At 38.9% G+C, this 24,516-nt stretch overlaps 1 protein-coding gene across 4 annotated transcripts in view; it reads left to right on the top strand.

Moving 5' to 3' along the window:
• LOC307012791 (uncharacterized protein) overlaps window positions 1–24,516 on the top strand; it is a 33,671-nt gene that overhangs the window by 2,883 nt on the left and 6,272 nt on the right. The window contains exons 4-23 of one of the 4 annotated variants that reach the window (XM_079639956.1): window positions 651–728; window positions 3,327–3,404; window positions 3,887–3,931; window positions 4,344–4,445; window positions 6,186–6,266; window positions 6,749–6,793; window positions 7,207–7,308; window positions 8,054–8,134; window positions 8,619–8,663; window positions 10,463–10,507; window positions 10,975–11,055; window positions 11,255–11,335; window positions 11,812–11,853; window positions 15,419–15,460; window positions 15,669–15,764; window positions 16,263–16,325; window positions 17,562–17,606; window positions 22,321–22,362; window positions 22,832–22,879; window positions 23,414–23,467. In XM_079639956.1, the coding sequence (XP_079496082.1) occupies window positions 651–728; window positions 3,327–3,404; window positions 3,887–3,931; window positions 4,344–4,445; window positions 6,186–6,266; window positions 6,749–6,793; window positions 7,207–7,308; window positions 8,054–8,134; window positions 8,619–8,663; window positions 10,463–10,507; window positions 10,975–11,055; window positions 11,255–11,335; window positions 11,812–11,853; window positions 15,419–15,460; window positions 15,669–15,764; window positions 16,263–16,325; window positions 17,562–17,606; window positions 22,321–22,362; window positions 22,832–22,879; window positions 23,414–23,467 (1,296 nt within the window). Of the gene's footprint in view, window positions 1–650; window positions 729–3,326; window positions 3,405–3,886; window positions 3,932–4,343; window positions 4,446–6,185; window positions 6,267–6,748; window positions 6,794–7,206; window positions 7,309–8,053; window positions 8,135–8,618; window positions 8,664–10,462; window positions 10,508–10,974; window positions 11,056–11,254; window positions 11,336–11,811; window positions 11,854–15,418; window positions 15,461–15,668; window positions 15,765–16,262; window positions 16,326–17,561; window positions 17,607–18,082; window positions 18,266–22,320; window positions 22,363–22,831; window positions 22,880–23,413; window positions 23,468–24,516 lie in introns of those variants that run through there. The other 3 variants (XM_079639958.1, XM_079639957.1, XM_079639959.1) reach the window with 3 other exon arrangements.

Genomic DNA, 24,516 nt, shown 5'->3' on the forward strand with positions numbered 1-24,516 from the left:
TTATTTCAAATTTCATTTGCAATGTTGAATGTTCAATACAAAGTTCTGTTTGAAAGGATGTACTTGAATTATTATGATATATTATCATTATGTCAGTGGTCTAAAATGGTTTTGCAACGGTGCCGACAATATTATCGTTTATCGTTATTATTTCCGGGAAAATGTATCGTCCAACAAAATTAATTATCGTGAGAGGCCTAACAGGCTGTGCTATCAGCGCCTCCTTCACTAAAAACAACATGGTAATAAAAAAAGAAGACTGCCGTAACTCCATTCACGGCAAAGTGCTGTTAGTTTCAACATCACATCAAAATTCAACATTGAAACTATCTGAACAAACCTTATCCTGAAGGGAAGGCCTTTGTTCTAGAGCAGTGTTAATGACTGCATTCAAAACAGGAATATTGGAGACAACATCTAGTTTAATTATTTAAAAGAAACATGTAATGTAACTTCTTCTTTAATCTCTCAGCCCCTCCACAGTACTCCAAAGACCACCGATGGGTACACACACCCCCATTTGAGAAACACTAGTCCAGCTGACCTCCTTTGTCAAACATGTTTTTCTATGAGAGGACATTTGTAACTCCATCTTTTAGTCAATAAGCTCCTGAACCTTCCACCTGTCTGTCAACGCTCCATCTCTGCAGGGCTGAGGAGGAGAGAGAAGCTGCAAAGAGACGTGAGATCAGGGAGAAGGAGTTAAAGGAACATCATGCTTTCATGCGGTAAGAGTTCATTTATATGGAGGTCAACAGAACCTTTTGAGGTGAATTGTAAAAACGATATCATTTAACACTTTACTTTTCCTGCATTGTTGATTTATATCTTTTTGACTAGTCCTTATTTAAATGAAATGTGATTTTTCTTTAGATTATGGAAATCTATAGAATACAAATAAACATGTAGTGATAGTATGAATAAAAACTAAACAACACGAGTTAAACTCTGAACTTTAACAGGTGAAAGGACATATAGAGTAAAGGTTGAATATATATCCATTATATAAGCTATACTTTTAGGGGGTACGTCTCGCCCTATGAACCTGAACCTAACATCCCCAGATATTCACTTCTCCTGATTGTTACCAGGGAAACCTGAATGAGTTGTTTTTCTACTTTATTAAACAGGAATACTTTTTCACTCAATTCTGACTTTCAAAATGAAGATTTGGTCTTTAAAAAAACAAGAATTAGGAAATGGAATATAACAAGTGATTTATTAATCAACTTGTAATTCCCTCTTTAAATAATCCAAGTTCAGTTCACATTCAAAGGCTGGATTTGAATCTTTATATTTTGGTGCTATTTCATTGATTTATTGATTTAGATTTTGTATTAATAGCACATAAAGAAATAATGTTCACAATAAAAAACAAGTGATAGAAGAATATGCAATGAGAGGCCAAAGACCTAAAAGGCTCATTGAGGGTCTCTTTAAATACAATTATATAATCAAAAAGGAATCTGAATACTTCTTCAATACAATATTTTAATTTGACTTACAAGATTTGTGTTAGTATTTTATTCTGTAGTTCCCTGACTATCCCTTTCACCATGGGTGGAGCTAGTTCAAAAAACGAGAGGTGAGATGAAGACCTTTTCATGTTCATGTCAGATCCAGCTGTTTGACAGGCTTACCGGGTTCATTCTGGACATCAAACATTTTGTTCAAAGAGATTAGTTAGTTACATTTCTGAGAATTAAAACACAGGTTTCTGTGATTCAAAGCATTTAGTCTTGGGTTATGAACCTAATGACATTTTGATTTGAATAACACTAACACTAATGAAAAAGGTGAAACACAGTACACTGTGCGATAATCAGTAAATTGACTTATCGTACGATAAATAAAAATGGACTCGATAACTTTTCTGAGCTCGATAAATTGCTGTTTACATGTTTGTTTACATAAGGATGTGACCAGCATTTGAGCCCGGCGGCTGTGGCTGCCAGCCCGGCGCGCTGTGAGGGGCGGGGCTCACACACAGCCCATGACACAGCCAGGTCAGGACACTCCGCGTGCAGCAGTGTAGCAGCAAAATTAATAATATAGCGACAAGCAGGAGACAACGTGTGACTTACTCGAGGGGAATTTGAAGTGAAATGGAAGTGGTTGCAAAACCTAATACCACATCTCCGGTATGGCAGTATTTTGGATTTAAGCCAAATCAACGAGGCGAACCTACGGATTTGAAGGAGGCGGTGTGTGTCACATTTGTTTTAAAAAGGTAGCAACAAAAGCTAGCAATACGACCAACCTTAAACTGCACCTGAAACACAACCACACACCCCATTCCGTTTTCCCAGCTGGGAGCGAACACGGCAGCTGGAGATGGAGAGCCCCCACCTTCCTGACAGTTTACAATCAATGCAAACATGTTGTTGCTCCTTGCTCGAAATCTTTGAAATACAGATTTGGATATGGCCTGTTGAGGCATCTGGGTCTTTGTATGGACAGCGGACTGCACACTGGACTGTTGTTTTAAGGAGATTTTTTTTGCATGTGAGACAATGTGTGCTCATATTTATTTATTTATTTATATATGAGAGAGAGAGCTCTGTTTTCCAGCCTGAGTCTATTTAATTGATTGTTTTGGTTGTGTGTGATTTAATACATTTTAATAATTTATTTAACTGTTTATTTATTATATATAATTAATATATTTGAATATTATTTCAAATTTCATTTGCAATGTTGAGTGTTCAATACAAAGTTCTGTTTGAAAGGATGTACTTGAATTATTATGATATATTATCATTATGTCAGTGGTCTAAAATGGTTTTGCAACGGTGCCGACAATATTATCGTTTATCGTTATTATTTCCGGGAAAAAGTATCGTCCAACAAAATTAATTATCGTGAGAGGCCTAACACCGTGCTGTGCTATCAGCGCCTCCTTCACTAAAAACAATGTTGTAATAAAAAAAGAAGACTGCCGTAACTCCATTCACGGCAAAGTGCTGTTAGTTTCAACATCACATCAAAATTCAACATTGAAACTATCTGAACAAACCTTATCCTGAAGGGAAGGCCTTTGTTCTAGAGCAGTGTTAATGACTGCATTCAAAACAGGAATATTGGAGACAACATCTAGTTTAATTATTTAAAAGAAACATGTAATGTAACTTCTTCTTTAATCTCTCAGCCCCTCCACAGTACTCCAAAGACCACCGATGGGTACACACACCCCCATTTGAGAAACACTAGTCCAGCTGACCTCCTTTGTCAAACATGTTTTTCTATGGGAGGACATTTGTAACTCCATCTTTTAGTCAATAAGCTCCTGAACCTTCCACCTGTCTGTCAACGCTCCATCTCTGCAGGACTGAGGAGAAGATAGAAGCTGCAAAGAGACGTGAGCTCGAGGAGAAGGAGTTAAAGGAACATCATGCTCTAATGCGGTAAGAGTACATTTATATTTAGGTCAACAGAACCTTTTGAGCTGAATTGTAAAAACTATATCATTTAACACTTTACTTTTCCTGCATTGTTGATTTATATCTTTTTGACTAGTCCTTATTCTTTATTTAAATGAAATGTGACTTTTCTTTGGATTATGGAAATCTATAGAATACAAATAAACATGTAGTGATAGTATGAATAAAAACTAAACACCACGAGTTAAACTCTGAACTTTAACAGGTGAAAGTACATATAGAGTAAAGGTTGAATATATATCCATGATATAAAGTACAGAAACACATGTATCTGGTTTCTATGTGTTATCAGTGGGCAGATTGGACATGCTGATGAAAGCAGTGTGAAGTCAACACACTGGGATAATAACACGTTTTCATTGATGTTTCATTATAAGAGATACCACAAGAAAGAAGAAGAACTGGAGGAACAAGATAACTTCTGTCTTTATGTCTTCTCCTTTTAGGGGGTACGTCCGGCCCTATGAACCTGGACCTCACCTCCCCCCCAGGTATTCACTTCTCCTGATTGTTACCAGGGAAACCTGAATGAGTTGTTTTTCTACTTTATTAAACAGGAATACTTTTTCACTCAATTCTGACTTTCAAAATGAAGATTTGCTCTTTAAAAAAACAAGAATTAGGAAATGGAATATAACAAGTGATTTATTAATCAACTTGTAATTCCCTCTTTAAATAATCCAAGTCCAGTTCACATTCAAAGGCTGGATTTGAATCTGTATATTTTGGTGCTTTTTCATTGATTTATTGATTTATTGATAAAATAAATAAAGAATGTTCACAATTAAAAACAAGTAATAGCAGAATATGCAATGAGAGGCCAAACACCCAAAAGGCTGATTGAGGGTTTCTTTAAGTACAAATATATAAGCTCCTAACATTTCTCCCTGTCGGTGAACGCAGCTTTGGCTCCAGTGCTGAGAAGGTAGAAGTAGATTCTCGTACATCGAGCTATGGGTGCATGAGGAGTGCCCACTCCATGGATCACCTTGCGTATTTCAATCGGTAAGATGCAGTTTCTGAACCTTTCCAGCTTTCATTCCCTTCAGAGTGTATCAGTTTTATTTAACACTAACATTAGGCCTGTCGCGATAATCGATAAATTGACTTATCGTACGATAAATAAAAATGGACTCGATAACTTTTCTGAGCTCGATACATTCCCGTTTACATAAAGATGTGACCAGCATTTTATCCTGGAGCGCTGTGGCTGCCAGGCGCGCTGTGAGGGGCGGGGCTGACACACAGCCAGGTCAGGACACTCTGTGTGCACGTGCAGCAGCGTAGCAGCCAAATTAATAATAGAGCGACAAGCGGGAGACAACGTGTGACTTACTCGCGGGGAATTTAAAGTGAAATGGAATTGGTTACAAAACCTTACTACACATCTCGATTCTCCGGTGTGGCAGTATTTTGGATTCAAACCAAATCAAGGAGGCGAACCTACGGACTTGAATGAGCCGGGCGGTGTGTCGCATTGGTTTAAAAAAGGTAGCGACAAAAGCAGGCAATACAACGCATTTTAAACTACACCTAAAACACAACCACCCCATTCCGTTTTCCCAGCTGGGAGCAAACACGGCAGCTGGAGATGGAGAGCCCCGCCCGACAATGCAAACATGTTGGTGTTCCTTGCTCGAAAACTTAGAAAAACAGATTTGGATACGGCCTGTTGAGGCATCTGGGTCTTTGACAGTGGACTGCACACTTGACTGTTGTTTTAAGGAGGTTTTTTTTGCTTGTGAGATAATGTGTGCTCATATTTATTTATTTATATATTTATATATATATATATGAGAGAGAGAGCTCTGTTTTCCAGCCTGACTATTTAATTTATTGTTTTGGTTGTGTGATTTAATTAATTTATTATAATTTAATTAACTGGTTTTATTTATTATATATAATTTATATATTTTAATATTATTTCACATTTCATTTGCAATTTTGAATGATCAATAAAAAGTTATGTTTGAAAGGATGTACTTGAAATATTATTATATATTATCATTATGTCTAAAATGGTCTTAAAACGGTGCCGACAATATTATCGTTTATCGCAATAATTTCCAGAAAAATGTATCGTCCAACACAATTAATTATCGTGACAGGCCTAACTAACGTATCTGCAGTGCTGATAACAATGTGTGCCTCGTCCATATATCTAACTTCAAGGTGATGCACATTTCCCTTTAGATGATACTCATCAGACTTTAAAGCATTCTGACGTTTCTCAACCCGTTCTTTCTCCATACCTGAACTGAGTGTTCCTCTGAACAGCAGGGGATATGTCCATCATGTAGATCACGCTTGTTCACGTTAGAAATGTTGTTAGCCGTGTCCATCTACCTCTGTCTTTCAAACGGCATGATTTACCTCAAAGGTAGGTCAGCCATTTTCTATAGATGATGGAGATCAGACACATTTAGACCAGGTCCTCCTCCTCCTCCTCCTCCTCCTCCTCCTCCTCCTAGTTTAATTACTTTAAAGAAATGTGTTTTTTATGGTAAGTTTAAAAATCATAAATAACTAAAAGAACATGTAATGTAACTTCTTCTTGAATCTCTCAGCCCCTCCACAGTACTCCAAAGACCACCGATGGGTACACACACCCCCATTTGAGAAACACTAGTCCAGCTGACCTCCTTTGTCAAACATGTTTTTCTATGAGAGGACATTTGTAACTCCATCTTTTAGTCAATAAGCTCCTGAACCTTCCACCTGTCTGTCAACGCTCCATCTCTGCAGGGCTGAGGAGGAGAGAGAAGCTGCTTCTGCAAAGAGACGTGAGATCAGGAAGTTACTGGAAGAACATATTGCTCTCATGCGGTAAGAGTACATTTATATGGAGGTCAACAGAACCTTTTGAGCTGAATTGTAAAAACTATATCATTTAACACTTTACTTTTCCTGCATTGTTGATTTATATCTTTTTGCCTAGTCCTTATTCTTTATTTAAATGAAATGTGATTTTTCTTTAGATTATGGAAATCTATAGAATACAAATAAACATGTAGTGATAGTATGAATAAAAACTAAACAACACGAGTTAAACTCTGAACTTTAACAGGTGAAAGTACATATAGAGTAAAGGTTGAATATATATCCATGATATAAAGTACAGAAACACATGTATCTGGTTTCTATGTGTTATCAGTGGGCAGATTGGACATGCTGATGAAAGCAGTGTGAAGTCAACACACTGGGATAATAACACGTTTTCATTGATGTTTCATTATAAGAGATACCACAAGAAAGAAGAAGAACTGGAGGAACAAGATAACTTCTGTCTTTATGTCTTCTCCTTTTAGGGGGTACGTCCGGCCCTATGAACCTGGACCTCACCTCCCCCCCAGGTATTCACTTCTCCTGATTGTTACCAGGGAAACCTGAATGAGTTGTTTTTCTACTTTATTAAACAGGAATACTTTTTCACTCAATTCTGACTTTCTAAATGAAGATTTGCTCTTTTAAAAAAAGAAGAATTAGGAAATGGAATATAACAAGTGATTTATTAATCAATTTGTAATTCCCTCTTTAAATAATCCAAGTCCAGTTCACTTTCAAAGGCTGGATTTGAATCTTTATATTTTGGTGCTTTTTCATTGATTTATTGATTTATTGATAAAATAAATAAAGAATGTTCACAATTAAAAACAAGTAATAGCAGAATATGCAATGAGAGGCCAAACACCCAAAAGGCTGATTGAGGGTTTCTTTAAGTACAAATATATAAGCTCCTAACATTTCTCCCTGTCGGTGAACGCAGCTTTGGCTCCAGTGCTGAGAAGGTAGAAGTAGATTCTCGTACATCGAGCTATGGGTGCATGAGGAGTGCCCACTCCATGGATCACCTTGCGTATTTCAATCGGTAAGATGCAGTTTCTGAACCTTTCCAGCTTTCATTCCCTTCAGAGTGTATCAGTTTTATTTAACACTAACATATCTGCAGTGCTGATAACAATGTGTGCCTCGTCCATATATCTAACTTCAAGGTGATGCACATTTCCCTTTAGATGATACTCATCAGACTTTAAAGCATTCTGACGTTTCTCAACCCGTTCTTTCTCCATACCTGAACTGAGTGTTCCTCTGAACAGCAGGGGATATGTCCATCATGTAGATCACGCTTGTTCACGTTAGAAATGTTGTTAGCCGTGTCCATCTACCTCTGTCTTTCAAACGGCATGATTTACCTCAAAGGTAGGTCAGCCATTTTCTATAGACGATGGAGATCAGACACATTTAGACCAGGTTTCACTCCTCCTCCTCCTCCTCCTCCTCCTCCTCCTCCTCTTCCTCCTCCTCCTCCTCCTCCTCCTCCTCCTCCTCCTCCTCCTAGTTTAATTACTTTAAAGAAATGTTTTTTTTATGGTAAGTTTAAAAATCATAAACAACAAAAAGAACATGTTATGTAACTTCTTCTTTAATCTCTCAGCCCCTCCACAGTACTCCAAAGACCACCGATGGGTACACACACCCCCATTTGAGAAACACTAGTCCAGCTGACCTCCTTTGTCAAACATGTTTTTCTATGGGAGGACATTTGTAACTCCATCTTTTAGTCAATAAGCTCCTGAACCTTCCACCTGTCTGTCAACGCTCCATCTCTGCAGGGCTGAGGAGAAGAGAGAAGACCCTCCTGCAAAGAGACCTGAGATCAGGAAGTTACTGGGAGAACATAATGCTCTCATGTGGTAAGAGTACATTTATATGGAGGTCAACAGAACCTTTTGAGCTGAATTGTAAAAACTATATCATTTAACACTTTACTTTTCCTGCATTGTTGATTTATATCTTTTTGACTAGTCCTTATTCTTTATTTAAATGAAATGTGATTTGTCTTTAGATTATGGAAATCTATAGAATACAAATAAACATGTAGTGATAGTATGAATAAAAACTAAACACCACGAGTTAAACTCTGAACTTTAACAGGTGAAAGTACATATAGAGTAAAGGTTGAATATATATCCATGATATAAAGTACAGAAACACATGTATCTGGTTTCTATGTGTTATCAGTGGGCAGATTGGACATGCTGATGAAAGCAGTGTGAAGTCAACACACTGGGATAATAACACGTTTTCATTGATGTTTCATTATAAGAGATACCACAAGAAAGAAGAAGAACTGGAGGAACAAAATAACTTCTGTCTTTATGTCTTCTCCTCTTGCAGGCAGATCGTCTCGGTCGGTGTTCGTACATCTATCTTCCTCCTCAGGTATTCACTTCTCCTGATTGTTTTCAGGGAAACCTGAATGAGTTGTTTTTCTACATTATTAAACAGGAATACTTTTACATTACATTTTGACTTTCAAAATGAAGATTTGGTCTTTAGAAAAACAAGAATTAGGAAATGGAATATAACAAGTGATTTATTAATCAACTTGTAATTCCCTCTTTAAATAATCCAAGTCCAGTTCACATTCAAAGGCTGGATTTTAATCTGAATATTTTGGTGCTATTTTATTGATTTATTGATTTATTGATAAAATAAATAAAGAATGTTCACAATTAAAAACAAGTGATCGAGGAATATGCAATGAGAGGCCAAACACCTAAAGGGCTCATTGAGGGTCTCTTTAAATACAATTATGTATTCAAAAAGTAATCTGAAGATTCTCCACTGAGACGTTGGCTCATGGGAAAGATGGAAGAAGGTGTTGCTTTCATAGAGTAAGAGTCAATGTATATGTCGAGTAGGTCAACAGAACCTTTTGAGCTGAATTGTCTTAACCTCTTAAGCCCCACGGACCCGGTTCCGGGGCCAAAATCGCGTGATTTGCAGGAAACAACGTCTAAGGAACCTTAATATTTAATAAACTATGAATATTTTATATCCATATAACGGGAAAAAACTAATTGAACTGATCTTTTTCATTTAAAAAAAAAAAAAAACCACACCATGCTAAGAGTGAGCCTCTGAATTAGCCCCGAGCGAAACATGCTAACCTATTACTGCACCGAAAATCACTCCTAGCTCCCTCATTACTTATCCTAGCTGCACATCCAACACATCGTTGATGATCGTAAAGACACAGAATCTAACGGTGCACCTCAACACTGAAAGATACAAACTCGCAACGTTATCAACAAAAACGTACATCAAAACAAGTGGCGCTAGGTAGCCCACAACGCTAACATGGCTTACCTTCGTCTTTGTCTGGTCAAAACTGGTCTTCAATGGCATTAAAACGATAAAAAACTATGCTGTAGTTAATCCATAGGTTAATATCCAATGTGGCTGTGTCCCCTTTGAAATGTTCTGATAATCTATAAGGAATAAAACAGCTTTTCCGTTTTCAAATATCAGAGCAGGCCATTCCTACGCTCTGTAGAAAGATTGAATGCGCGAAGACGCCATCTTTTTTTTTAACATGAGTGTGTGCGGGACGATTTCCCTTCGATTCTATTGGCTTGTAGCGTGCCCAGCTGAATAATGGTCATACTCTCGAACTGATGGTTTCCTTTTATTGTGCACCCTTGCATGTATACATTAAGTATCAACGTACCAACGTAAGAGCTAAGAAAAGAAAGAAAACACAATAATTAGCCACCATCTCACAGATAAAACATCTCAATTTCTTGCATTTATAAACGTTACATTTCTATTACAAACTAAATAATGCAATTATAGCTCACTACTGCCCCCTAACTAACAGAGCAGAAAACTATGAAATAACACCACATAATATCAATACAAATATAAATTAAAGTAATAACAAACCTTGTGCCCCTATCAGCCAAGTGCTAAAAACCCAACGTAACTAATTATTTGATGTTAATTTCTCTGTCATCACACGTGTTTACACTCCTTTGTTCTCTATTAACTTCCGGCAAAAGTCCCTTAAAAATAAAAGTCTGGATCTTATAACTATCAAAATAAGAGTACAAAACTAAAACTTTACCACAGGGAAACATCGGCACACAAATATAATCACCTCTACAAAAGGTTAAACATATTAAAGGTCATTTACATGGCTCTAATAACTTCTGTCATTATTTCTTCTCCTCTTACAGGCTGCTCTTCTCGGTCGGTGTTCGTACATCACACATCATCCTCAGGTATTCACTTCTCCTGATTGTTACCAGGGAAACCTGAATGAGTTGTTTTTCTACTTTATTAAACAGGAATACTTTTTCATTCAATTCTGACTTTCAAAATGAAGATTTAGTCTTTAAAAAAACAAGAATTAGGAAATGGAATATAAAAAGTGATTTATTAATCAACTTGTAATTCCCTCTTTAAATAATCCAAGTCCAGTTCACATTCAAAGACTGGATTTTAATCTGTATATTTTGGTGCTATTTCATTGATTTATTGATTTAGATTTTTTATTAATAGCACATAAAGAAATAATGTTCAACATTAAAAACAAGTGATAGAGGAATATGCAATGAGAGGCCAAAGACCTAAAAGGCTCATTGAGGGTCTCTTTAAATACAATGATGTATTCAAAAAGGAATCTGAATACTTCTTCAATACAATTTTCATTTGACTGCAAGATTTGTGTTTGTATTTTATTCTGTAGTTTCTTGACCATCCTTTTCACCATGAGTGGAGTTGAGGAGAAGCTCCGGTCCCTTAAGCGTCAGTCTGAGGCACTAAAGAGGTGAAATGAAGATTTCTTGATGTTCATGTCAGATCCAGCTGTTTGACAGGCTTACCGGGTTCATTCTGAACTCTCAAATGTTTTGTTCAAAGAGATTAGTTATTATAATCTAATTATTGTTATTATATATTATTATAATATTATTAATATATTATCTTCTTCAATAAGCTCCTAACACTTCCCCCTGCATTATCTTCAGGCCTGAGAGCATGATGTCCATGCAGCGTGACCGACCCATGGAGATCCCTCCGCCTGTCAAACTGCCTGATCCACCTTCTATGTAGGTCAACATAACTTTTGATCTGGATTATCTTGAGAGTAAAACTATATCATTTAACACTGATTTACTTTTCCTGCATTGTTGATTTATATCTTTTTGACTAGTCCTTATACTTTATTTAAATGAAATGTGATTTTTCTTTAGATTATGGAAATCTCTAGAATACAAATAAACATGTAGTGATAGTATGAATAAAAACTAAACACCACGAGTTAAACTCTGAACTTTAACAGGTGAAAGTACATATAGAGTAAAGGTTGAATATATATCCATTATATAAAGTACAGAAACACATGTATCTGGTTTCTATGTGTTATCAGTGGGCAGATTGGACATGCTGATGAAAGCAGTGTGAAGTCAACACACTGGGATAATAACACGTTTTCATTGATGTTTCATTCTAAGAGATACCACAAGAAAGAAGAAGAACTGGAGGAACAAGATAACTTCTGTCTTTATTTCTTCTCCTTTTATAGGCAGATCGTCTCGCCCCTTAAACCTCGACCTAACATCCCCAGGTATTCACTTTTCCTGATTGTTATCAGGGAAACCTGAAGATTTGGTCTTTAAAAAAACAAGAATTAGGAAATGGAATATAACAAGTAATTTATTAATCAACTTGTAATTCCCTCTTTAAATAATCCAAGTCCAGTTTACGTTCAAAGGCTGGATTTTAATCTGTATATTTTCGTGCTATTTCATTGATTTATTGGTCAAATATATAAAGAATGTTCACAATTAAAACTGCGGTCACAGACGTGCACGCAGTTGTGGGCGGGCCTTGGCGTCCGAGCACCTGTAGGGGATGGTCGCCGGTCGTCCCGGCGTCAAGCAGACGCGCGCGAGTCCTCCGAAATGAGCCGTTCGTGATTTCTCAAATGTTGGCGTCCCGGACTCCCAGGTCCTCCGGCAGCGACCGGGAAACGGATGTGGGCGCACCGCCTCGAAGGAAATCGAAATTCTCTAAATGCTCGTCAAGGATCGATTATGGCGGAGGCTGTCTGGAGGAGCAGTAACCGTGGCGTGTGGTGCAGTGGGTTGTGCAGACTTTCTGCCCTTTACCGTTTGTTTACTCAATAAATGCATCTCCTGTGGATATTAGGCTATGTATGTTTTTAATGCAACTGCTTTAATAGTGAGCTGACATTTACAGTCAGAACAGCTGCTGAGGCCAGTGCAGAAAGCAGAACAGTGTGTATAATATATATCTCTCAATAATATATGTAACAGGCCGACATTACACACTTTATTTGTATGCTTTAGTAGATATCTACAAATAAACAGTTGATATTTTTCATCAAACCAAATAGTGCTTCACATCATAACATATACATGGGCTGTGGCCTGATATATATGATATGCTTTAAGAGCTGTTTGGTTGGTTGTGTTGTGGAGTGTATATGTGTCTGTTGTAATTGCATGTGCCGCCAGCAGAGGAAGCTGCTGGACTAACACTCAACATCATTGCCGTGTGTGTGTGTGTGTGTGTGTGTGTGTGTGTGTGTGTGTGTGTGTGTGTGTGTGTGTGTGTGTGTGTGTGTGTGTGTGGCTTATCTGACATCTAAATGGTACATTCTAGCCTGTGAGCTCCCCGTTCAAGCGACTGACTATTCCTTCGCAATGTAGCATCGCATTGGATATGGGCTGAACTTGTCCTGGAATGGAAATTTTCCGGCCATTTTCCTAGGAAGCCTTTGCAAAAATGTGCAGAAAAGGCATGGAAACTGCATATTTTTCTAAATTGCTGACTTTCTGAGGGCCGGGCCAAATGGAAGGCAATTTGAAAGACGTCCTCAAACATAAGAGCAATGTGTAAACAACGTCTCGTGCATATTGGAACAACCATATGCGAGTAGTTTGGAGCAATTTGCGACATGTAAATCGTTAAAATGTATATTCTCTGTTAGCTTACGACCGCCCCGATTGAGCTAGCAACTTTTTTATGCCCAATTTATTATGGCTGTGGATATGGGCTAAACTGGTCCTGGAGTGGAATTTTTCCGATCATTTCCCTAAGAGCAGTGTCCAAAAATGTGCTCAAAATGCATGAAAAATGCCCATCTTTCAAAATGGCCATTTTTCTGGGGGGCGGGGCTAATGAAAAGCCATTTGAAATATGTGTGCCATCATAATAGCAATGTGTATACAGCATTTCGTGAATATCGGGGAAAACTATATGCGAGTAGTTTGGAGTTATTTGCGACATGTAAATCGTCAAAAATGGTACATTCTCTGTTAGCTTACGTTCGCCCCGATTGAGCTAGCAACTATTTTATTCACAATTTAGCATGATATTGGATATGGGCTGAACTTGTCCTGGACTGGAATTTTTCCGATCTTTTCCCTAGGAGGTGTTTACGAAAATGCGCTTAAAATGCATGAATAATGCAGATTTTTCAAAATTGCCAACTTTCTGGGGGGCGGGGCTAATGGAAGCCATTTTGAAATATGTCCGCAATTCCATGAGGAATGTCTGTGGCAAGATTCGGGTAGTTTGGAGAAACTATATGTGACATATCGCACAATAGGTGGCGCTACTGAGCTGGTTTACAAAAACGTACGATTTTTTTTTTACAGTCTGGAAAAGGTCGTGGGCTGTGACGTGTGTTCCAAGTTTTGCCTCCGAAGCTCATTTTAGCAATTTTGTGACATTTAAATAGTCAAAAATGGTACATTCTCCGTTACCTTACGAGCTCCCCGTTTGAGCAGTCAACTATTCATTCGCAATTTAGCATCACATTGGATATGGGCTGATCTTGTCCTGGTTTGTAATTTTTCCGATCATTTCCCTAGGAGAAGTGTGCGAAAACGCGCTTAAAACGCACATTTTTCAAAATGGCCGACTTTATGGGGTGGGGGGATTATGGAATCCATTTTGAAATATGTCCGCAATTCCATGAGCAATGTCTGTGCCAAGATTCGGTTAGTTTGGAGAAACTATATATATACAGTCTGGAAAAGGCACGTGTGTTCCGAGTTTAAATGCCGTAACTAATTTTAACACAAAGTTATGTGTCCGTCAGAATTTTTAACCCTTCGATTTCGAGAAAAAACGGAATAGGACATGCCCACATTCATCATTGGTTGCGACACTTTAAATCTCAGTTTATACTCATCCTGCCAGTATATCTATTACTAAATATATTTATTTTGTCCAATCCGTTCTTGATGTACACATTTGTTGTGTTTTTGGCGCCCCCTATTGTCCAAAATTAACATGCTGTTTCTCACCTATTCCCCAACACAGATTGAACCTATCCACCAAAATCGGTGATATTTGGATACATTTCGGATTAATTGTGAGCATTTATGTCTAGGCCACACCTTTTTGCTAATACGTTTCGATTGATGTCGGCCACATTTTTCCACACCTCGTGCTCATTTTATACGGTAATGTGTCTGACCCTCCACTGATGCTGTACAATAAGTTTGGTTTTGAAAATCCAGAAATTTAAATTTAAGTTAATATTTCACTCGTTTTCACATTATGCTAATAAAAAAACAAGTACGCGGAGCTTCGGGATACGAGAGGATAATATGTAGAGCAGCTCCACCCGGATAAGTGTGCCAAATTTCAGGTCCGTCAGACTTACGCAGCAACTTTGTACATTTTTCGTAAACTGAATTTTCAGAGGTGGCGCTAGCGAGCATGTTGGAAATGTTGAACTCTGGAATGTAAAAATGTTCACCCGTCCTGGCGGCGTTGCCAAATGTCGCTACATGAATAGTGTCATAACCCCCTCAAAAACAGGTCCAATCCCCAGACTATGAAGAATTTTATAATAATAATTCTATGCATTACAATAGGTCTTCGCACACTTCGTGCTCAGGCCCTAATTAAAAACAAGTAATAGATGAAAACGTGAGGCCAAAGACCTAAAAGGCTCATTGAGGGTCTCTTTAAATACAATTATGTATTCAAAAAGGAATCTGAATACTTCTTCAATACAATTTGTATTTGACTGCAAGATTTGTGTTTGTATTTTAATCTGTAGTTTCTTGACCGTCCCTTTCACCATGGGTGGATGTCAGATCCAGCTGTTTGACAAACAACTTCTGTCCTTATTTCTTCTCCTCTTATAGGCAGATCGTCTCTCCCTATGAACCTCAACCTAACATCTTCAGGTATTCACTTCTCCTGATTGTTACCAGGGAAACCTGAATGAGTTGTTTTTATACTTTATTAAACAGGAATACTTTTACACTCAATTCTGACTTTCAAAATGAAGATTTGGTCTTTAAAAAAACAAGAATTAGGAAATGGAATATAACAAGTAATTTATTAATCAACTTGTAATTCCCTCTTTAAATAATCCAAGTCCTGTTTACGCAGACCCATTCCCGAGAAGAGAAGAGCAGGTTCTCCTGCATCGAGCTCTGAGTCCATGAAGAGTAACCGCTCCATGACCCTCCCTGTTTCTGTCAAACGGTAAGATGCAGTTTCTGAACCTTTCCAGCTTTCATTCCCTTCAGAGTGTATCAGTTTTATTTAACACTAATGTATCTGCAGTGCTGATAACAATGTGTGCCTCGTCCATATATCTAACTTCAAGGTGATGCACATTTCCCTTTAGATGATACTCATCAGACTTTAAAGCATTCTGACGTTTCTCAACCCGTTCTTTCTCCATACCTGAACTGAGTGTTCCTCTGAACAGCAGGGGATATGTCCATCATGTAGATCACGCTTGTTCACGTTAGAAATGTTGTTAGCCGTGTCCATCTACCTCTGTCTTTCAAACGGCATGATTTACCTCAAAGGTAGGTCAGCCATTTTCTATAGACGATGGAGATCAGACACATTTAGACCAGGTTTCACTCCTCCTCCTCCTCCTCCTCCTCCTCCTCCTCCTCCTCCTCCTCCTCCTCCTCCTCCTCCTCTTCTTCTTCAATAAGCTCCTAACACTTCCCCCTGCATTACCTTCAGGCCTGCGAGCTGTGAGTCTGTGAAGAGTGACCAATCCATGGGGCCCCCTATAGCTTTCAAACGGTAAGAGTCAATGTATATGTACGTCAAGACTAAACGGCTTGTTGGAGCTCCTGCCCCCCCCCCCCCCCTCCCTGTGAGCCCAGTGGCCGTCTGCGAGACAGCGAGACGCAGCGACACCCAACCTGAAACGCACACACACCCGCAGCCTGGCTGGGAGTTTGTGTGTGTGCCCAGGCTGGGTTCTGCGGTGTCTCGCTGTCTCGCAGACCCCACACCAGTGAGCCAGCTCACAGTGTCCCGCTCCTCGCAGCAGCGAGCCTCGCAACGTCTCGCTGAGTGTGTGAGGAAGTCCACGGATTGGTCCAAACGTAACGGCTCCGCGGACGTAACGTATCGTCACTATACCCAGGAAGAAAAAGAGAAATGTCCAACGAGGCGTTCTGGGGCAGCATAGACAGGTCTTCTCTGAGTTAGAGTTTTACTCCCTACAGGGTGTACTTTGAGGGTTTGTGACTGCAGACCGTTTACATGCAGAACAACCTTCATAACACACAAGGGGACGGGTGATAACCGGAACAGCTGGACATGGGCCCTTTAAGAATATAACTATATCATTTAACACTTTACTTTTCCTGCATTGTTGATTTATATCTTTTTGCCTAGTCCTTATTTTTTATTTAAATGTAATGAGATTTTTCTTTAGATTATGGAAATCTATAGAATACAAATAAACATGTAGTGATAGTATGAATAAAAACTAAACACCACGAGTTAAACTCTGAACTTTAACAGGTGAAAGTACATATAGAGTAAAGGTTGAATATATTTTCCATTATATAAACTACAGAAACACATGTATCTGGTTTACACACGGCATCTATTGCACGTCTGTCCGTCCTGGGAGAGGGATCCCTCCTCTGTTGCTCTCCCTGAGGTTTCTCCCATGTTCCCCTTTAAACTGGGGTTTCTCTGGAAGTTTTTCCTTGTACGATGTGAGGGTCTAAGGACAGAGGGTGTCGTATTGTCATACTGATATTCTGTACAAACTGTGAAGTCCACTGAGACAAATGTAACATTTGTGATATTGGGCTATATAAATAAACATTGATGATGATGATGATGGTTTCTATGTGTTATCAGTGGGCAGATTGGACATGCTGATGAAAGCAGTGTGAAGTCAACACACTGGGATAATAACACGTTTTCATTGATGTTTCATTATAAGAGATACCACAAGAAAGAAGAAGAACTGGAGGAACAAAATAACTTCTGTCTTTATGTCTTCTCCTTTTATAGGGAGCACCTCGGGTCCCGTGAACCTCGACCTCACCTCCTCCCCAGGTATTCACTTCTCCTGATTGTTTGTTCACTCAATTCTGACTTTCAAAAATGAAGATTTGGTCTTTAAAAAAACAAGAATTAGGAAATGGAATATAACAAGTGATTTATTAATCAACTTGTAATTCCCTCTTTAAATAATCCAAGTCCAGTTCACATTCAAAGGCTGGATTTTAATCTGTATATTTTGGTTTGTATTAATAGCACATAAATAAACAATGTTCACAATTAAAAACCAGTGATAGAAGAATATGCAAAGAGAGGACAAAGACCTAAAAGGCTTGTTGAGGGTCTCTTTAGGTTCAAATATATAATCAAAAAGGAATCTGAATACTTCTTCAATACATTTTGTATTTGACTGCAAGATTTGTGTTTGTATTTTAATCTGTAGTTTCTTGACCGTCCCTTTCACCATGGGTGGATGTCAGATCCAGCTGTTTGACAAATAACTTCTGTCCTTATTTCTTCTCCTCTTATAGGCTGATCGTCTCGCCCTATGAACCTCAACCTAACATCTTCAGGTATTCACTTCTCCTGATTGTTACCAGGGAAACCTGAATGAGTTGTTTTTATACTTTATTAAACAGGAATACTTTTTCACTCAATTCTGACTTTCAAAATGAAGATTTGGTCTTTAAAAAAACAAGAATTAGGAAATGGAATAAAACAAGTAATTTATTAATCAACTTGTAATTCCCTCTTTAAGGCGAGACACCCCAGGTGAATAGGGTCATTTTTTTAAACTTAAAGATATCAGCTAGAAATTTCTCCAGTTAATTACTTACAATAAGGCAATTGTTTTTTGTATTACACGTGTTCTGAAATAGTATGTTTAAATATGCAAATTATCCATTATCTCATTAGATATGCGCATATTTTAACTAATGCTGTCAAAATTATCGCGTTAACGGCGGTAATTAATTTTTAGAATTAATTGCGTTAAAATATGTAACGCATTTAACGCATGTGCAGAATGGCCCGCCCCATACATCCCACCAGTGGCAGCGCCAGGGTATGGCTGGGGTAGGCTACACCCATACCAAGAAATGGCTAAGTTAGCCCCACCTTAGCCCCACCATGAAAAACGATGTTAAAGTAAGCAAAATAAAGTCCGCCAACTCGCGCGGAGTAAATTGCACAGACAGCAGTTAGTAAGATTGATTTCAGTAGCCACTTGTCTGGAAATACCGAAGACCAGAAACGTTTTTGAAAACTTTTGTCACGTAGTGATCGTCTTCTCAATCGAACATCTTTGATAATGTCTTCTGGCCAATCAGAATCAAGATAACGGCGTGGTGTTGTTGCAGGAAGTCCTAACGGAGAATACTTTTGCCGTAGTACAGGGGTGCACATAACTGGTACGCAGGTTATGTGCGTAATCTGAAATACGTACCGTCACTTGGGTCACAAAGCGTATTTGCGTACCGACGTACTTGTGAAGCTTTTCCAGAAGGCGGTCAGATCACCGGACGACAGAGTCGGTCTCCGTGTGCACAGACAGGACTGCTGTTAACGTCGGTCTGTACAACGGAATTGTGAGAACTGGAGAACTGCGCTAAAACAGCTGATCACAACGTTCACACTCTGTGGTCACAAAGTACTCCACTAGCGCCCCCCCCCCCCCGTCGACTCTCCTGAAGTACCCCCCCGTTGATAGAAATCAACACTTAATGAAATAAGACTACACGGTTTGATGATTGATAGGTGTGTGGGCTGTCTTTCATTCTGACACACAGAACAATGTTATAATAAACATACTGTGTGTTAAATGGATATACCCGCCTTCTTTCATTTATCTTTCCATTCCCACAATAATATACATAAAGAAATGGCATATTTTGGACATAGTTCGAATGGTGATTAATCTGATTAATTAATTTTTAAACTGTGATTAATCTGATTAAAATGTTTAATCGTTTGACTGCCCTAATTTTAACACATTTCAGGAACCGAAATCTGAACTTTGGATAAAGCCAGGTTCAAAATTCTTGTTTCATTTTGTAGTCATATTAGTATCTAAGGCTTTTACTGAAGGGATTTTGGATATCTCTTTTTATCACTTCGTGCAAGTGACAATTGTTGTCGTCTTCTCTTTGAACGTTTTTTTCGCCGTTCTTTTGCCATTTTGAGATTTTAAATTTCTAGCGGAAAGCTAGAAAGTAATAGAAGAATATGCAATGAGAGGCCAAAGACCTAAAAGGCTTATTAAGGGTCACATTAGGCACAAATATATAAGCTCCTAACATTTCTCCCTGTCCGTCCACGCAGACCTAAATCCAATCCTGAGAAGATGAGAGCAGCTTCTCCAGCATCGAGCTGTGGGTCCATGAGGAGTGATGGCAGGTATTCACTTCTCCTGATTGTTACCAGGGAAACCTGAATGAGTTGTTTTTATACTTTATTAAACAGGAATACTTTTACATTCAATTCTGACTTTCAAAATGAAGATTTGGTTTAAAAAAAACAAGAATTAGGAAATGGAATATAAAAAGTGATTTATTAATCAGCTTGTAATTCCTTCTCTAAATAATCCAAGTCCTGTTTACGCAGACCCATTCCTGAGAAGAGAAGAGCAGGTTCTGCTGCATCGAGCTCTGAGTCCATGATGAGTAACTGCTCCATGACCCTCCCTGTTTCTGTCAAAAGGTAAGATGCAGTTTCTGAACCTTTCCAGCTTTCATTTCCTTCAGAGTGTATCAGTTTTATTTAACACTAATGTATCTGCAGTGCTGATAACAATGTGTGCCTCGTCCATATATCTAACTTCAAGGTGATGCACATTTCCCTTTAGATGATACTCATCAGACTTTAAAGCATTCTGACGTTTCTCAACCCGTTCTTTCTCCATACCTGAACTGAGTGTTCCTCTGAACAGCAGGGGATATGTCCATCATGTAGATCACGCTTGTTCACGTTAGAAATGTTGTTAGCCGTGTCCATCTACCTCTGTCTTTCAAACGGCATGATTTACCTCAAAGGTAGGTCAGCCATTTTCTATAGACGATGGAGATCAGACACATTTAGACCAGGTCCTCCTCCTCCTCCTCCTCCTCCTCCTCCTCCTCCTCCTCCTCCTCCTCCTCCTCTTCTTCAATAAGCTCCTAACACTTCCCCCTGCATTACCTTCAGGCCTGCGAGCTGTGAGTCTGTGAAGAGTGACCAATCCATGGGGCCCCCTATAGCTTTCAAACGGTAAGAGTCAATGTATATGTACGTCAAGACTAAACGGCTTGTTGGAGCTCCTGCCCCCCCCCCCCCCTCCCTGTGAGCCCAGTGGCCGTCTGCGAGACAGCGAGACGCAGCGACACCCAGCCTGAAACGCACACACACCCGCAGCCTGGCTGGGAGTTTGTGTGTGTGCCCAGGCTGGGTTCTGCGGTGTCTCGCTGTCTCGCAGACCCCACACCAGTGAGCCAGCTCACAGTGTCCCGCTCCTCGCAGCAGCGAGCCTCGCAACGTCTCGCTGAGTGTGTGAGGAAGTCCACGGATTGGTCCAAACGTAACGGCTCCGCGGACGTAACGTATCGTCACTATACCCAGGAAGAAAAAGAGAAATGTCCAACGAGGCGTTCTGGGGCAGCAGAGACAGGTCTTCTCTGTGTTAGAGTTTTACTCCTACAGGGTGTACTTTGAGGGTTTGTGACTGTAGACCGTTTACATGCAGAAAAACCTTCATAACACACAAGGGGACGGGTGATAACCAGAACAGCTGGACATGGGACCTTTAAGAATATAACTATATCCTTTAACACTACTTTACTTTTCCTGCATTGTTGATTTATATCTTTTTGACTAGTCCTTATTTTTTATTTAAATGAAATGTGATTTTTCTTTAGATTATGGAAATCTATAGAATACAAATAAACATGTAGTGATAGTATGAATAAAAACTAAACACCACGAGTTAAACTCTGAACTTTAACAGGTGAAAGTACATATAGAGTAAAGGTTGAATATATATCCATGATATAAAGTACAGAAACACATGTATCTGGTTTCTATGTGTTATCAGTGGGCAGATTGGACATGCTGATGAAAGCAGTGTGAAGTCAACACACTGGGATAATAACACGTTTTCATTGATGTTTCATTATAAGAGATACCACAAGAAAGAAGAAGAACTGGAGGAACAGAATAACTTCTGTCTTTATGTCTTCTCCTTTATAGGGTGGACCTCTCTGACTTCATCCTCAGGTATTCACTTCTCCTGATTGTTACCAGGGAAACCTGAATGAGTTGTTTTTCTACTTTATTAAACAGGAATACTTTTTCACTCAATTCTGACTTTCAAAAAGAAGATTTGCTCTTTAACAAAACAAGAATTAGGAAATGGAATATAACAAGTGATTTATTAATCAACTTGTAATTCCCTCTTTAAATAATCCAAGTCCAGTTCACATTCAAAGGCTGGATTTTAATCTGTATATTTTGGTTTGTATTAATAGCACATAAAGAAATAATGTTCACAATTAAAAACAAGTGATAGAAGAATATGCAAAGTAAGGCCAAAGACCTAAAAGGCTCATTGAGGGTCTCTTTAGGTACAAATATATAATCAAAAAGGAATATGAATACTTCTTCAATACATTTTGTACTTGACTGCAAGATTTGTGTTTGTATTTTAATCTGTAGTTTCTTGACCGTCCCTTTCACCATGGGTGGATGTCAGATCCAGCTGTTTGACAAACAACTTCTGTCCTTATTTGTCCTCTTATAGGCAGATCGTCTCGCCCTATGAACCTCGACCTAACATCTCCAGGTATTCACTTCTCCTGATTGTTACCAGGGAAACCTGAATGAGTTGTTTTTCTACTTTATTAAACAGGAATACTTTTTCACTCAATTCTGACTTTCAAAATGAAGATTTAGTCTTTAAAAAAACAAGAATTAGGAAATGGAATATAAAAAGTGATTTATTAATCAACTTGTAATTCCCTCTTTAAATAATCCAAGTCCAGTTCACTTTCAAAGGCTGGATTTTAATCTGTATATTTTGGTGCTATTTCATTGATTTATTGATTTAGATGTTGTATTAATAGCACATAAAGAAATAATGTTCACAATTTAAAAACCAGTGATCGAAGAATATGCAATGAGAGGCCAAAGACCTAAAAGGCTCATTGAGGGTCTCTTTAGGTTTAAATATATAATCAAAAAGGAATCTAAATACTTCTTCAATACCATTTGAATTTGACTTACAAGATTTGTGTTTGTATTTTATTCTGTAGTTCCCTGACTATCCCTTTCACCATGGGTGGATTTGAGGAAGACGAGAGGTGAAATGAAGATCTGTTCATGTTCATGTCAGATCCAGCTGTTTGACAGGCTTTCCGGGTTCATTCTGGACATCAAACATTTTGTTCAAAGAGATTAGTTATTATAATCTTATTATTGTTATCATATTATATATTAGTAGAGAAACACAAACTAGTTTTCACCTGTTCCTTTGATTCAAAGCATTTAGTCTTTGGTTATAAACCTCATGACATCTTGATTTGAATAACGCAAATGAAAAAGGTGAAACACCGTGCTGTGCTATCATGACTGAATTCAAAACAGGAATATTGGAGACAACATCTAGTTTAATTACTTAAAATAAACATGTAATGTAACTTCTTCTTTAATCTCTCAGCCCCTCCACAGTACTCCAAAGGCCACCGATGGGTACACACACCCCCATTTGAGAAACACTAGTCCAGCTGACCTCCTTTGTCAAACATGTTTTTCTATGGGAGGACATTTGTAACTCCATCTTTTAGTCAATAAGCTCCTGAACCTTCCACCTGTCTGTCAACGCTCCATCTCTGCAGGGCTGAGGAGGGAACTGAAGATTCTCTACTGAAACGTTGGATCATGGAGTTACAGTAAGAATCTTTCGTTTTCAGTCCATGTACATGTTTGACTACCTCAGTGACCTCCCCCCGGGAGATTGGTGTCGATCCCCCTTCATACTCCAGCTCTGCCTCTAACATAGAGGGCGGAGTTGTCGGGCTCAGGAGTTCCTCAAAGTGCTCCTTCCAACGCCCTAACACTCCATCAGTTGAGGTCAACAGCGTCCCATCCTTACTGTACACAGCTTGGATGGTTCCCTGCTTCCCCCTCCTGAGGTGTCGGACAGTTTTCCAGAACAACTTTGGTGCCGCCCGAAAGTCCTTGAATATCCTTTATTTTGTGTTCCATATATTCACCATATTGATTGTATCAGCATTCCTTCTTATGTTAGCATTCAGAGAACAATATGTGCCTGCCCGTCATGCTCTGATACAAACAGGTTAACACAGCTCAACACAGCTCATCTCGACACGGTGGAGTGTTTGAAGCATGTGGGGACTACAGACTGCAGCAGGTGCAGTGTATTTCCGCCGCGCGTTGGGCAGCTGACGTGTTGATGGTACTTCGGCAGGACCTCCTTCATGTTGGCAGCGTTAAAATCCCCCTCTGGCCGTGAAGTCTCCGTCCTGTCGATTACACCAAACAGTTTGTCCAGCGCTGTATTGTTGTCAGCGTGCGGCGGAACATACATTGCTATAAGCACAACCGCTGTAAATTCTCTCGGCAGATGAAAAGGCCGGCATCCGATCATGAGGTGCTCTAAATGAGGGAACAGTCCGAATAATCCCCACATCTGTGCACCAGTTATTGTCTATCTATCTATCTATCTATCTATCTATCTATCTATCTATCTATCTATCTATCTATCTATCTATCTATCTATCTATCAATCAATCAATCAATCAATCAATCAATCAATCAATCAATGTTTATTTAGCCCAATATCACAAATGTTACATTTGTCTCAGTGGACTTCACAGTTTGTACAGAATATCAGTTTGACAATACGACACCCTCTGTCCTTAGACCCTCTGTCCTTAGACCCTCTGTCCTTAGACCCTCACACCGTACAAGGATCATG

This window comes from Notothenia rossii (assembly GCF_949606895.1).
Source record: "Notothenia rossii genome assembly, chromosome: 7".
In the NCBI taxonomy this organism is placed as follows: domain Eukaryota; kingdom Metazoa; phylum Chordata; class Actinopteri; order Perciformes; family Nototheniidae; genus Notothenia; species Notothenia rossii.